At 38.3% G+C, this 13,573-nt stretch overlaps 1 protein-coding gene across 2 annotated transcripts in view; it reads left to right on the forward strand.

Moving 5' to 3' along the window:
* The window catches only part of adam19a (ADAM metallopeptidase domain 19a), a 253,530-nt gene that overhangs the window by 186,306 nt on the left and 53,651 nt on the right, over positions 1–13,573 (forward strand). For both annotated transcript variants that reach the window (XM_088073120.1, XM_042512400.2), the window contains exons 6-10: positions 2,321–2,504; positions 7,369–7,434; positions 8,031–8,102; positions 8,394–8,560; positions 12,852–12,936. In XM_088073120.1, coding sequence (XP_087929246.1) covers positions 2,321–2,504; positions 7,369–7,434; positions 8,031–8,102; positions 8,394–8,560; positions 12,852–12,936 — 574 coding nt within the window. The remainder of the gene's footprint in view (positions 1–2,320; positions 2,505–7,368; positions 7,435–8,030; positions 8,103–8,393; positions 8,561–12,851; positions 12,937–13,573) is intronic.

Below are 13,573 nucleotides of genomic sequence, written 5' to 3' on the forward strand. Positions count from 1 at the left end.
TTTCTGAAACAACTATTCATGGTGCTCCAGGAATGAGTCATAAGTTAGCATTTTAGCATTCCCGGTTGGGAATTGGGAATCCTAGGATAGTAAGGGAATGGCGCGCCTTACTCTTCTTTCTCTAGGCAGGTTTCCATTAACCCTCAAGTTGTGCAAATTGAAATTGCAAATATAAAATACACCTAATAGAAACACATACATTTGGAAAAAACTCCCACTTATCGCAGAAAAGTTTTTGCGCTCACATGAGGTGGTATTTCACGCAATTCGAAAAAAGCTATTTATTGCAAAACTGCATTCAAAACTGTTTTTTGGCTCGTATAGGTCACATGATGTTATGGCTATGTGCTTGTCAGTAGGAACTGGCTCCCTCATGATGCAGCAGGAGCTACAAGAGCTGTTATTGCATCATGTAACTCTTCAAAAGTTGAGTGGAACATCCAGAAGTTTTGAATCCAAAATTCCTCTGTGAAACCGTGGACAATCACCTGCCAGCAATCCCTCTTATGTGGCCGCTCCCACATATAAGGGGCTCGCCTTTCCAATATTGCTCATATAACACGTCTTCATTGGAAATGATGACGGTTAGTGCGGTGGCTACAATAGAAATAACCCTGCTGATTTTTTGAACATCCAACGCCAGTCTTCTTGGAAAAGTCACAGAACATCACTCAGTGGAAACACTGTCATCTCACAACTGTGTTTTATCAATATTTCGAAAATATCACTTAAGTTTTGCTCAAATCTGTCATGGAAACCCATCTTCTGTCTCTGATTGCCCTACCCAGACATTCTTACACTAACCATAACTAATCTCACTTCCCTTGCCTAAACCAAACCAATTTAACCAGTGAAGGCAAGGAGTTCTAGCCACTGATATGGAGAGTAGCACGAGCCATTCCTACATTAGTTTAAGATTTGCAGCTATGCCTCCTAATCCCTTCATCAGTGGGTTTGCTGAATTTGTTTTTGGTGAGATGCCTGAAATAGGGTCTGTGTTTAACACAAGAGACTTTGATGTTTTGTTCTACAACATAAAATATGTCTGTGAAGCTTTTAGGTGTCTCAATACATTGTCTTGAACCGCTGCCGTACAGATAGTGGTTCAGAATAAAAAAAACTGAATAAACAGACTGAGAAACAGCTTTTACCCCATGGCTGTGGTCTCCATCAATCATAACCCTCTCGACACATACAAAGCACTGTAACGGACACAACACACACACACACAATGTTTGCACAAATCACTTTTTACACCACTGCTAGATTCTGATGCATCTTTTATTTATTCTAGTGCTGGTTTTATTTTAATTTATTTTATTTATTACTTTGTTGTTGTTTTGTTTGTTCTGATGTTGTATTATTTATCCTGTTGCTGCTGGTTTATTTATTCTTCTGTCAGTCTTTTTGTTTAGTTTAATTTTAAATGGACCAGAGAGTAGCTAAACACATTTTTATTTCCTGTGCGTATCGTTAACATAAGGACCACTCTGATTATGCATCTGACAAAAGGTTGTTGTTAACAAGTGGCTAAATGAGACTACAGAACATCACCACACTATCTAACATTAGCTTTTTACTTGTTGCAATTGCATTAGGCTTCAAAAATCATAGAAGTGGTGGTAATTTGTGAAGATTATTGTTGTGAACAAAACATGTGAGTATCACAAAAGTTTATTTGTTACAGATCTTATTTTGTGCAATAATCCATAATCCAATCCTTAGGCTTGTCTGTTTGAAGAGGTAACCAGGGCGACACCAACATCTGCGAAGGCCAGAACATAATAAAAACATAATAATAATAATTCCTGCAGCACTTTATTATCCCTTTTCAAGGTATCCACAAACAATGTTTTAATGATATCTCACAAAAATGCACATTGAGTGTTACGCACCTTATAAAAAGTTATGTACTTAAAAACAGTTACGTTATCTGGGTTTGGGTAAAAACACAATGAGGCATCTTCAGGTTTTGGCAAGTAAAGTTACATTTGTTAGGTTTAGGAAAAGAAACGTGGTGACCTTAAATAACTCAAAGTTTGATGAAGAACACTGGTCTCCTGGGGGAAAGTCCTGTGATTGTTTGACCAATCCATAACCTCAACCTCCCAAGACGGACATTCAGCCTGTGTACTACTTCTGTCTTTACTTCCATCAGCACGTTGGTCATGCAATTATGTTACTAGCTCATGATTAGGTGGATAATATACAAATTGTAGTGCATTACTTTGCATAGGTATATGTACAAATAATGCCCATTTTGGTGTCTTCCACAAGCTCACCAGCATCACTTCCCTCTTTCCTGTCTTCCTTCACACAGGGGCCTGATATCCTTGAATTCTAGTGACACCTACTACCTGGAGCCAATCAGCGGAGTGGATCCACACCACCATTCACTGTGGAGTGCAGATGAGCTGCCACTTAAAAGTGGAAACTGTGGACACGGCCATCACAGCACACAATCCAACCACATCTCCAACCTGCTCAGACCGTTTCATTCCAGGGTGAGTGTCTCACACGCCAACATTTATCTGCTAGAGAACCATGTTAGACTGTATTCGGTTGTTTTACTGATATAAAGAGAAGCAGTGTGATGATACTGCAATTTTGTCTTCAAGACTAACTTTAAAGGAACAGTCAATTATGAGAAATACATTTGTTTGCTGTCTTGCCCAAACACCGTAGATCAATAACAATTTCATCTCTGTACATCCAAAGACAAACAAGTGGATTTCCCAAGACACCATTCTAGAAGCATCTGAAAAATGATTACTGCTGCAATACTACATCAAAAATAAAAAAATGTCTTGTAGCAACTTTTGCTCAAGGGTTTGATGTCATTAAGATGCAAAAGAAATCCATATTTCCCTCCTTGTGCCTCTCTTGGTGAACCAGGGTTCTTTTGATAATTATGTTTCAGTCAGAGTTGAGTCACATCACACACCTGATGTCAAAGGGCTGATGACTGGAGTCTCAGAGGTACAGCTCTGCGATCAGCCTCAAGAAACCTTTGTAGTATGTGCCTGTTTTGATGGGAGCTGGCACTGTATGTCACTGTGTGAAAATGTCATACTTGCATACGAAATCCAGGGAAGAGAGCAAAAGCTTGCTACCAACTTTAAGTTAAAAATGTCACAATTTAAGCGATAATCAAACGTGCAATGATTTAAGTGAACATGACTGAATCAAACTAGATTCACTGTCAGAAACAAGTACTCTCCTTCTGATCATCTCATTTCAAGGTGATTCTAATGCCAACTGACAGTGTGTGCAGCACACCAAAGCCCAGACCTCCAACACCACATTCCAGCCTTCAAAGAGACTTTGTAAGACAAGAAAACCATTGTTTGAATCACTGTAACTTCTGGATACTGAAGCCAGTATCATAATGTTAACATAAGACAATCCAAAACTACTACTACAGTTGAACAAATTTAGACATTTTGAATACACTCAGTGCTGGTGTGTACCATGTTACTGCGCAAACATGTATCACTCCATAAGCCTAAATCTATATACCTGGTTAATACACAGTATACAGTATACATACCAACTGAAAGCGAGTTACTTTCAGCATTTTTGAGACTCATAAATACACAACAGAAATCCACAAAATGTTTGGGGTTTTTTTTTCAGATTTTTGTCATTTTTGCCTTTATTAGATAGGACAGATCAATAGCGTAAAAAGGGGATAGAGAGGGGATGACATGCAGCAAAGGGCCACAAGCTGGAATGGAAACCGCGGTCGCTGCAGCAAGGCAACTGCCTTCATTTATGGGGCACCTGCTTTATGCACACAGCCACTGGACACCCCATTCACAAAATGTTAAGAAAAGTAACATTCTCACACCTGTTTTTCTTATCAAACAGAGAAATACAACTGTACACCTTGAATCCTAGCCTAGCTGTGTGTGTCTGTCTCATGTGAAAATGTCATTTAGTTTCCAGATTAATTATGAATTGTGACGTAAAAAATATTAGTAGCTGTTAGTAATCACTATTATAGTATTGAGCAGAAACTGAATATTTCACAGCCGATATCAGTTAACATTTATTGCCTATAGTTAGAAAAACATTTGAACGTATTTATGTTAGTGGTGCAATGTAATGACACGATACGATGTAATACGATAGGATACGATACGATACAACTTCATTGTCAGTTTATGTAATGAATTACATTTTCTCATATAATGTACTTAAATAACTTTTAAGTATCTATTTTGTGCAACTTATTCTTTTACTCTTACATATTAGAGGAAAATATTTGACCTGTTACTGCCTCTTACAACAACACTGGCATCTTCTTTCATGACAAGTAACCTCTTGATGTAGAGAATTATTCTGGGCTAAACACGCCCATGTTTGTTGCATTGGTGGGGCAGGCAGAGCATTTGGTGGGCAATTGCCTCCTCATGCTCATGCTTAGAGCTGGCCTCGTTGAGTATATTGAAAAGACAGTATCAGTTAATTGCCTACCTCTAATGTTATGGTCTGAGCCATGATTCTCGTTTGGTCTGGTTTATTCAGAAGCTAAATGAAAGCACCAATCAAATGAGCACATTTGGCTCTGCAGGGTAATGGTCTTTGTCATATGCAAACACAGTATAGAATAGACCTCGGTGCTATTTTAGGGTGCAGAATCACTCTCAGACCACCTGGAAATGCAGGGAATTATGGCTCTGACTCAGCTTTTCGGGTCTGTTTAGGCCATGGCTATGAGTCAATTTCCTGTGAGAAAAAGAACTTAACACAAGCCTAATTTGCTCATCTGCAGTTATAGATGATAAAAGGGCTCCTCAGTGGGCCCTTCTGCCTTCATCTGTGTCCACTGCTGAGATGAACAGTCACTCTTTGCTTTTTCTTTTTAAATTTTTTCCCATATTTATCATTTTCCAGTTTACTTCAAACTGTTCCTCATCACCATCTTTCTCCCCAGCTCATATGCTAAAGCGCCCTCAGCTCTCCACCAGGGCATCATCCTTTTCTCCTATTTCTTTATCTCCCTCCCTTCTGCTCCGTACCCCTTGGCTCTACCAATTCCCTCCACTGCCACCCATTAATCCTGGGTTGTTATGCAGAAATGCCAGCCACAGCAGACCCCAGACTGGGTCCCAAGGCCTTTGCCACCATTTGCCTCACAAATAAACAATGCGCTGTGTGAGTGGGTGTGTGTGGATATGTGCCTCACATTCTCGCCAATCATCACTTTTGGTGTGAAGTCCAGAGCGAGCCGAGGCAACAGTCTCCCCGCGTGTAAATCAATGAGTTTTAATTACAGCGGAGCCGCTCCCTAATGGCTGTAATCAAGAATTAGGAGAATGGAGGCTTAATGATGGAGGGCTATAAGGAGTCGTAAAGCTTTATAAACACAACAGCATGGATGACTTGGAGGCTACTCAAACATATCAGGATTTTTACTCCTAATACAACTTTTAGACTGTGTCAGTGCACGATTTTAACTAGTTTTGTTTGATAATCAGGATAATCAGGATAATCAGATAATCAGGTCTGGTCTCTGGTTTGTTTGGTTAGCAGTACCTGCCTGCCTGCATCTGTCTTTTAAATTCCCCATTTTTATATTCAGTATTGTATGCTTGTTAGTGTGTAACAAAATCCACAGTAAACCAAGGTACACTGAGAACCTGGGTGGTGATGGGAATCAAAATTATGATATCCTACCAGAAAAACTGTAGATCAGACATTGTGTTCTGTTGCTCTGTGTCTGTACATAAAGTGCTGCCTTATTCACTTCCTGTCTTTCTCTCAAATACCTGTAGTATAGTAAAAAAAAGTTAAATGAAAAATGAATAAGCTATATTAATGTTAATGTAATGTCAAGATTAATTAATTATTAGTTTAATTGTCATTATTGGGGGATTAACATCTGCCCTCTGAGAAAATATCAAAACAGCTTTTTAAATTAACTTTATCTGTTACTGAATTCAAAAAAGTCCAAGAAACAAAACATATTTATGGCATACACACCTGTTAAAACTACCCTGCCCTTTGTTTGCTCAATACAAGAAAGAACTTGCTGTGGTTAAACCAGACTCCCACCCTATACTGCATAGTATAGTATAGTATAGTATAGTATAGTATAGTATAGTATAGTATAGTATAGTATAGTATAGTATAGTATAGTATAGTGCGGTGCAGTGCGGTGCGGTGCGGTGCGGTGCGGTATATAAATTAAGTATGTTATTTTGTAGTGAAGTATAGTATAGTATAGAATGGTGCAGTGCGGTGGTTAAATATAGTATTGTACAGTGTAGTATAGTGTAGTATAGTATAGTATATCATGGTGTAGTGTAGTGTAGTGTAGTGTGTTATGATATAGCATCGTATGGTAAAGTATAGCATAGCATAACTTAGCATAGCATAGCATAGCATAGCATAGCATAGTATCGTATAGTATAGTATATATCTATTGCATGTCTGTCCTTCCTGGAAGAGGGATCCCTCATCATCATCTGCCGCTTTCCTGAGGTTTCTTCCTCTTTTTTTCCCGTTACAGGGGTTATTTTTTCAGGAGTTTTTCCTTGGGTGATGTGAGGGTCTAAGGGCAGAGGGATGTCGTACACTGTAAAGCCCTCTGAGGCAAACCATGTTTTGTGATAATGGGATCTATAAATAAATAAATAAAAATAAATAGATAAATAAATAGATAAATAAATATAGTATAGCACAGTTAATTTTGTTGGTTGGTTATTTAACATACTAAACCACAGTGTTGTAAGGTATAATACATTTTAATATGCAGTGTAATATAGCATAATATATCATAATTAATTAAGTATAGTATAGTATAGAACACTGTAGTATAGTATAATATATCATTATATAGAATAGTACAGTCCAGTATAATATAGTATATTATACTGTGATATAGTATGGTACTGTGCAGGGCAGTATAGTGTGATATATTATAATACAGGATGGTATTGCGTAGGATAGCAAAGTATAGTGCAGTGTAGTATTGTAAAATACAAAGTTAATATAATAGTATAATACACTGCAGTATAGCATGATATAGTATAGAACAGTGTACAGTGTAGTCTAGTACAATAAAGTAAAGTTTGGTACACACTGTAACTACATACTGTTATATAGTACAGTATAGCATAGTGTAGTTTAGTGGATTAGTATTGTATAGTAAAATATGGTGTGTTGTAGTACAGTGTAGAATTGTATAAAATACCTTAGTTCAGTCTAGTATAGAGTAAGATATTACAGTCCATTCATTGTATGGTATCACGTTGTATATTATTGTGCAGTTTAGTGTAATGCACTGTATTATTGTATAATCTAGCAAACCAATATCTTGTGCATAACCATGTTCCTACCTGCCTTTGTCCTTCCCGGCAGGTCAAAAGGAACACCTGGGGAACCACCAAGTACATGGAGTTGTACATCGTGGCTGACAACACACTGGTAAGCTGACACTTACCTGCCGTATCCACTCCACTGCACAGTATCTCTGAGTACACCAGGGTGAGCGCCACACTTGTCCCCTGACATCAGGCAGCCATCACATGACACACCGGGACAGAAGCTGGCTCCACATCTTAAACAATTGTCTCATTCCCACTAATGGAGCTCTTTGATAGCGAGCGCTCTGAGCTGATGATAGTCGCAGCGAGGCGGAAGCATGCAGAGATGAGGTGGAAGGATTTGTCTGCTTAATGGCATGTATTAAGGTGGAATCTAAAGGTGGAAGGGTTTTTGAATGGACACTAAGCTGCAGTGATGAGCTGCTATGTCTTCGTAACAGTCAGTTAGGGTTTTGTCTCCTACATTAATGCCATGGTAACAGCACATGGTGACCAATAAAAGTCTGGTCCTCTTCTTCTGTAATTGGTATAATTATGATGATGGAGCGGCGTGGAAGCGGCAAAGCAGGGCTGGTTGGGTTATAGTTGGGTTTTCATGGGTCATTAGTCTCTGCAGGGAACTGTATCTAACGTTTTATTTATTTGTCTGACCGCTGTCCTCATTCATGCCTCTAACACTCCCACATCTTCCTGCAGTTTAAACGTCAGAATAAGGACTATGAAAAGACCAAGGCGAGGATCATGGAAATTGCCAATTACGTGGATAAGGTAAGGCAGAAGCAGTCATCACATATCTTATGTCATCTATTCCTAATAAACTTTGAAGTGTGTCAATGTAACAAATAAATAATCAGTGACTGAAAAGTGTACACAAATATGTGCTGTATGAAGCCTCATCAGGATTTAATCAATAGCGTCCGACAAAAGCCCTTACTGGAAGATTGGGGGAAAATTGCCTTGTGTGACCAGACTGAGTTATGGGAGCTTATGATTACAAGATTGTGGACAAACTTGTGTGTGTTTGCAGGTATATATTTGTTTGTTTTTGTGTGTGTTTAGTTCTACAGGGCTCTGAACATCCGTGTGCCTCTGATTGGTTTGGAGGTTTGGACCGACAGGGATCAGTGCATCGTCACTGAGGAGCCCAACGCCACCCTGTGGTCCTTCCTCCAGTGGAGACAGAAGCTGAAATCCCGCAAGAAACACGACAACGCCCAGCTGCTGACGTGAGCAATGAGCACTCACACACAACACACACACCACACTTCCCATAGGGGAAGAGTCTTGGTAGGAAATGTTACATTAATTGCAAGAAATTAGTAGATGTAGAAGATTATTTTAAAAAAAGGCAATTAAAAAATAATCTAGAAAAAAAGGAAAGACTATTTTGCTAATGAGCATTTACATTTTTAACTCTTTGAAACCCTTTGAGCAAATTAGTATAGTTTCTTTAAAAATTAAGGAAAAGGCAAACAGCAACCTGGTAAGAGATGTTAAACAAATTGCAGGACATTAGTAAATTTGTAAAATTGTTTATTTATTTATTTTTCTTTCTTTTTTTCCATGGAATTTTCTTTTACTTTTGACAAATTTCTGGCTACTTTTGTAGGTCATTTCTTTTTCAGTTGCTCATTGCCCTGTTCTCATGTTTTAAAAGAAATCCAGCCAGTTGGTTAGGGTTCAGAGAGTTACAGTTATGTTACCAGATTTATATAATTTTTAAACACTTTTTATAGGTCAAAGTTCAAAGTTAATTCGGCCACTTTTGTTTTATGAACATGAACTTGCATTCATTTTCTCGAGACTTATCCTTACCTAAGCTAGAGCGGCCATGTAGCAAAGCAGCACATCAGTGACGCAGCAGCTGCTGACTCCTGTCAGATGTGTTCAGCGGCAGTTCTGCTCTGTAGAATTTCTGCAGAAGTCCAAGCCAAAAACACAGTCAGTGTGGTTGCACAAGAACTGTAAGTTGGAAGAAAAAAGACTTGAAACCAGAGCTCACTCTCATTCCTGTAGTTTGAAGGACAAAAAAAATAACTGCTACTTTTAGCTCTGTTTGCTAACAAGTTGGCTAAATCAATAAAATGTCAGTGCTGTGTTCAAAACTTGTTACTGCTGCCCCCAAGTGGAAAAAAAAGTTAAACAATTGTTAGTGCACATTTCAGGTCTAAGACACTTGTTGAATGTATTCCCTGTCTCATAAAAGTTTGAAAAGCTAAGTTTGAAAACATTTTGAAAAATGTTTATATGCATGTAAAAGTATCCCTGTTAGCAGATAACTGCAGGCTTCAGACCATTTTGAACACTCTCTTGTCAGCCTTTTTTTTTCTACTTTTAAGATCTTTTAAGATAAGGCTGTGATCAGCTTGTGATGGATTTCTTCATATTGTTATCTGCTCCGGGAATGCTGGAAGCTGCAGCTGTTTAAAGCTTTAAAGCAACCCCAATTCCAAAAGCGTTGGGACATTGTGTAAAGCATAGATAGAAACTCCCAAAAAACATTACATATGCTGGTTTTGAACTTTGAGTTGGTATCAGTCAATTTAGCCCGGAGGACATGGCGTCCATGATTTCCAACAACAATCTGAAATGTGCACTCATCAGACAACAGCACTGTTTTCCACTTTGTGTCAGTCCATTTCAGATGAGCTCAGAGAAGTTGGTTTTTTCTGGATGTTGTTGATATGTTGGCTTTCGCTTTGCATGGTAGAGTCTGACCCCTTTGAAACCTGGATCGTTATCACTTTTCTTGTGCTGCGATCAAACGCATTCCACAAGCATTTAAGACCTTTGACATCTGTGCAAATTGATTTGATTTCTTTTGAAATCATGGATTGAAGTCAATGAGCAGCTTAGCAAATGTCCTGCACATTGCAAAAAAACAAAAAAAAAATCTTTAAAAGGTGATAAGAAAATAACCTGAACAAGAAGAGAGAAGTAAATTACTGAAAAACTGACAAAAAAAATATAAAAAATGACTGTACTTTTTTGTATGTGCTAATTTTCAGGAAATTTTACTTTTGCTAATTTCCTGCTATTTGTTTGTGTCATTCTTTAATTTGCTGAATGCCTTTTTTTTAAAGAGGTCATGTCAAATTGATGAGGTTTAAAAGAGTTAAACTGTGTATACTGTGATTTTTACAGATAAATAATGCAGTGCTGCGTGAGGGTCAAAAGTCACAGCAAAGTATGTAACTCCAGGTAGTTGTGTTGTTTTACCTTACATTGTTGTAGATTTTTTGCCATCACATCAGGCAAGAACTAAACTAGTAGTGGTCCTGTAATGTTGACACAAAACAGATATTTATTAACAGCAACTGGAATTCGAGCGTCAGTCTGCTAGGTTTTGTTCTCAGTGTTGTACTACAGGAGAGAGAGAGCCAGTCAGAGATCCACTGAGACAGAGAGATGGGAGACAGGAAGTTTCCTGTGCATGACAGCAGTGAAGTCCCATCCTGCATGAAACACACCCAGACACCGAAGCTGGCACAGTTTCTTTATTCTTTAAGGAAAACTGGAGACTGCATCAACAAAATTTAAAAAAAAATAAATCGAGAAAATAGTGAAAGATACACTAGAACTATCTGATACAGTGTGGCTGCACAGATCCAGAGGTGCCGCTGACAGGGACTGCAGCTGGTGCCACAGCTGCAAACACCAGCCGCTGAACTGCTCACGCTTTACATTCTTATCTGTTACTTTTAACTGAATGCCACACTTCACGTCTTCTCTCCTCTGACTTAACTCTTTCCTGCTGTAGACAAGGTCTCATTTAGACCTAATTTATATGTAAATGCTTTATAGAGTCTGGTCTTCAAAAATCTGAATCAGAAATACTTGATTGAACCCCAGGGGTAAATTGTGGTTCGGTACAGTCGCTCTGATGCCAGCATAGAGAATTATAGCAAGTACAAATAAGAACAAGCACAAGTATATAAAAAATGGAAATACATTAAGAGAAAACAATTAGCACACAGTATGTAAATATTTTTTAAAAAAAAGTATTTGGAGTATGTAAGTGTGTGAAAATATAAATGTAAGAAATACACTAATAGACAATTAGCATTAATATGTGAATATTTAAATTATAATATGGATAATGTGCTGAGTATTTAGAATATAAAACTGTGCCTTGTGCTACAATGCAGTGTGTAAAACCAGTGTGCAAGTACAAAATATAAAAATATAGATATGTGTGCAAAGCTACAAAAAAGGGCTTAATGTATGATACACACGTTATCATCTCCTGATGAGCCTAAATGAGCCTGATTTATTAATCCTTACTAGGAAATGACATCTGTGACAGTGGCTCATTCACAGTTAGCCACACACAGCCACACATAGCATTAAAGCATATCTGTAAGTATCCACAGGAAAATTTAAAACTCTAAATACAGAATAATAAATACTAAAAAAAACACTCAATTCTGAAACAATAGGCAATAATGACTATAGTGTATATAAATCTAGTGATAAAAGTGCAGCAATTTAAAACAATGCCTATTTTCGGGCATAAAAAAAAAGTCTCCTGGCAGCAGGCAGGAAAGTCTTCCTGCAGTGTTTAGTCCTGCATCTTGGTGGAATCAGCCTGTGGCTGAAGGTGCTTTGCAGAAACACCTGCAGGCAGTGGAGAAGGGTTGTTTGGTTGGAGTTTTTTTTTTTTTAATTTTTGCTTTGGTCATTTGAAAAAAAAAAAAAATTACCTGTTATTTGGTAAAACTGTTTCAAGCAAATTGTAAGTATCAGTACAGTATTAATATACATACTTTAAACTGTGTCTGCTGAGTGATTTTAACATTTTCCAGTGAAAGTAGCTGCTCTAGTTTTTGTTTGGAATTAAAACCTGACTTAAAAGAAATCAGGTTCACAATCAAAACTGTACTTCTGTGTTCTCATTAGAGAGCTGTTTAACTCCACATCCTCCCTCACACACCATCTCTCCGCCGACGAGCCTCCGTGTGGCTCTAATGACAGAAACACTCCCAGCTTTGGGTCGCATAATTTCATATTTCGTTACTGTTTAAACTGACAAGTGATTATTTTAAACAGATATTTTATGAAGCACAAGATGTTGCTTCAGTCGGCTGTAATTGCGCTGAACGGCTCAGCATGCCAACAGCAGCAGCATCACAGTGTGACTGCAGGCGCACACACGCTCTGACACACAAACACACACAAGCGTTCATCCATAAGCAGTAAATTGTTGGCCCCTCTTGCTCCATAATTAGTTGTGCTGATACCAAAGGGCCTATTTTGTTTGGATTCATCAGACAGGGCTTGATTTTGTTTTTAGATGCTAAGTGACAACTGCCAGGAGACCACATGGTGGATTGAGGTTTCCTTGCACGCCCTCTCCCACATCCGACAGGCTTGTCATGTCTGCCACTGTGCCCTGCTGATGCATCTGCAATCAGTGTGCATTCAGCGTGGAGCCTGGAAGTGAGCAGGGAGCAGATTTAAGTTAAGTGATTTTTCCTAATGTGTGTGTATGTGTGTGTGTTTGTGTGACTCTGATAGGGGTGTGATTTTCAAGGGAACGACTATCGGGATGGCACCGCTGGAGGGGATGTGCAGTCTGGAAAACTCTGGAGGCATCAATGTGGTATGTGGGAAATTATCCCTCGTCTTTTTTTCCACTCTCTGCTCTATGCTCTATCTGTTCCTCTTCCTGCTCAGTTTTTTCTTCACTCGCTCCCTTCTTCCCTCCAATATTCCCTCCTGGTTTCAAGTCATCTTCTATGAATTGCCTTTGCTTTTGTGCATTCAGAATGACCTTTAGAGTATAGATTATTGTTCACCACTTCATTTTGCATTAGCTTTAGGAGTTTTCTTTAGGGTCAAAGTTCAATTTGGATCAATCAGGGTTACTTAAGGGTAAAGGTTAAAGGTCAATAGGGTGCCCAGTGGTCCCTAACCATTTTCTAATTCAAAATAAAAATGGAGTGATTTACATCGGAAAATCTTTTTATACTTTTAGTACAAAGAATTTCCAGTAGTAAGGTGCCAAAGTGCATAAAACAGCATCAAAATAAAGCTTGCTGATCAAAAAAAGGTGTCAGTGGAGGATCCTTCATACCCCCAACAGAGGTCCTAGCTAAGACCCTTATGCCCTAAAATCCTAGAAACTTCCTAAAATTAATGTCCTAAATTTCTAGAAACTTCCTAAAATCCTAGATGTCTTCTAAAATGCTAGAAATGTCCTAAAATATTAGAAACATACTAAAATCATAGAAATGTTC

The sequence above is a fragment of the Plectropomus leopardus genome, chromosome 23 (assembly GCF_026936395.1).
Source record: "Plectropomus leopardus strain MGB_pleo_1.0 chromosome 23, ASM2693639v1, whole genome shotgun sequence".
Taxonomy (NCBI): domain Eukaryota; kingdom Metazoa; phylum Chordata; class Actinopteri; order Perciformes; family Serranidae; genus Plectropomus; species Plectropomus leopardus.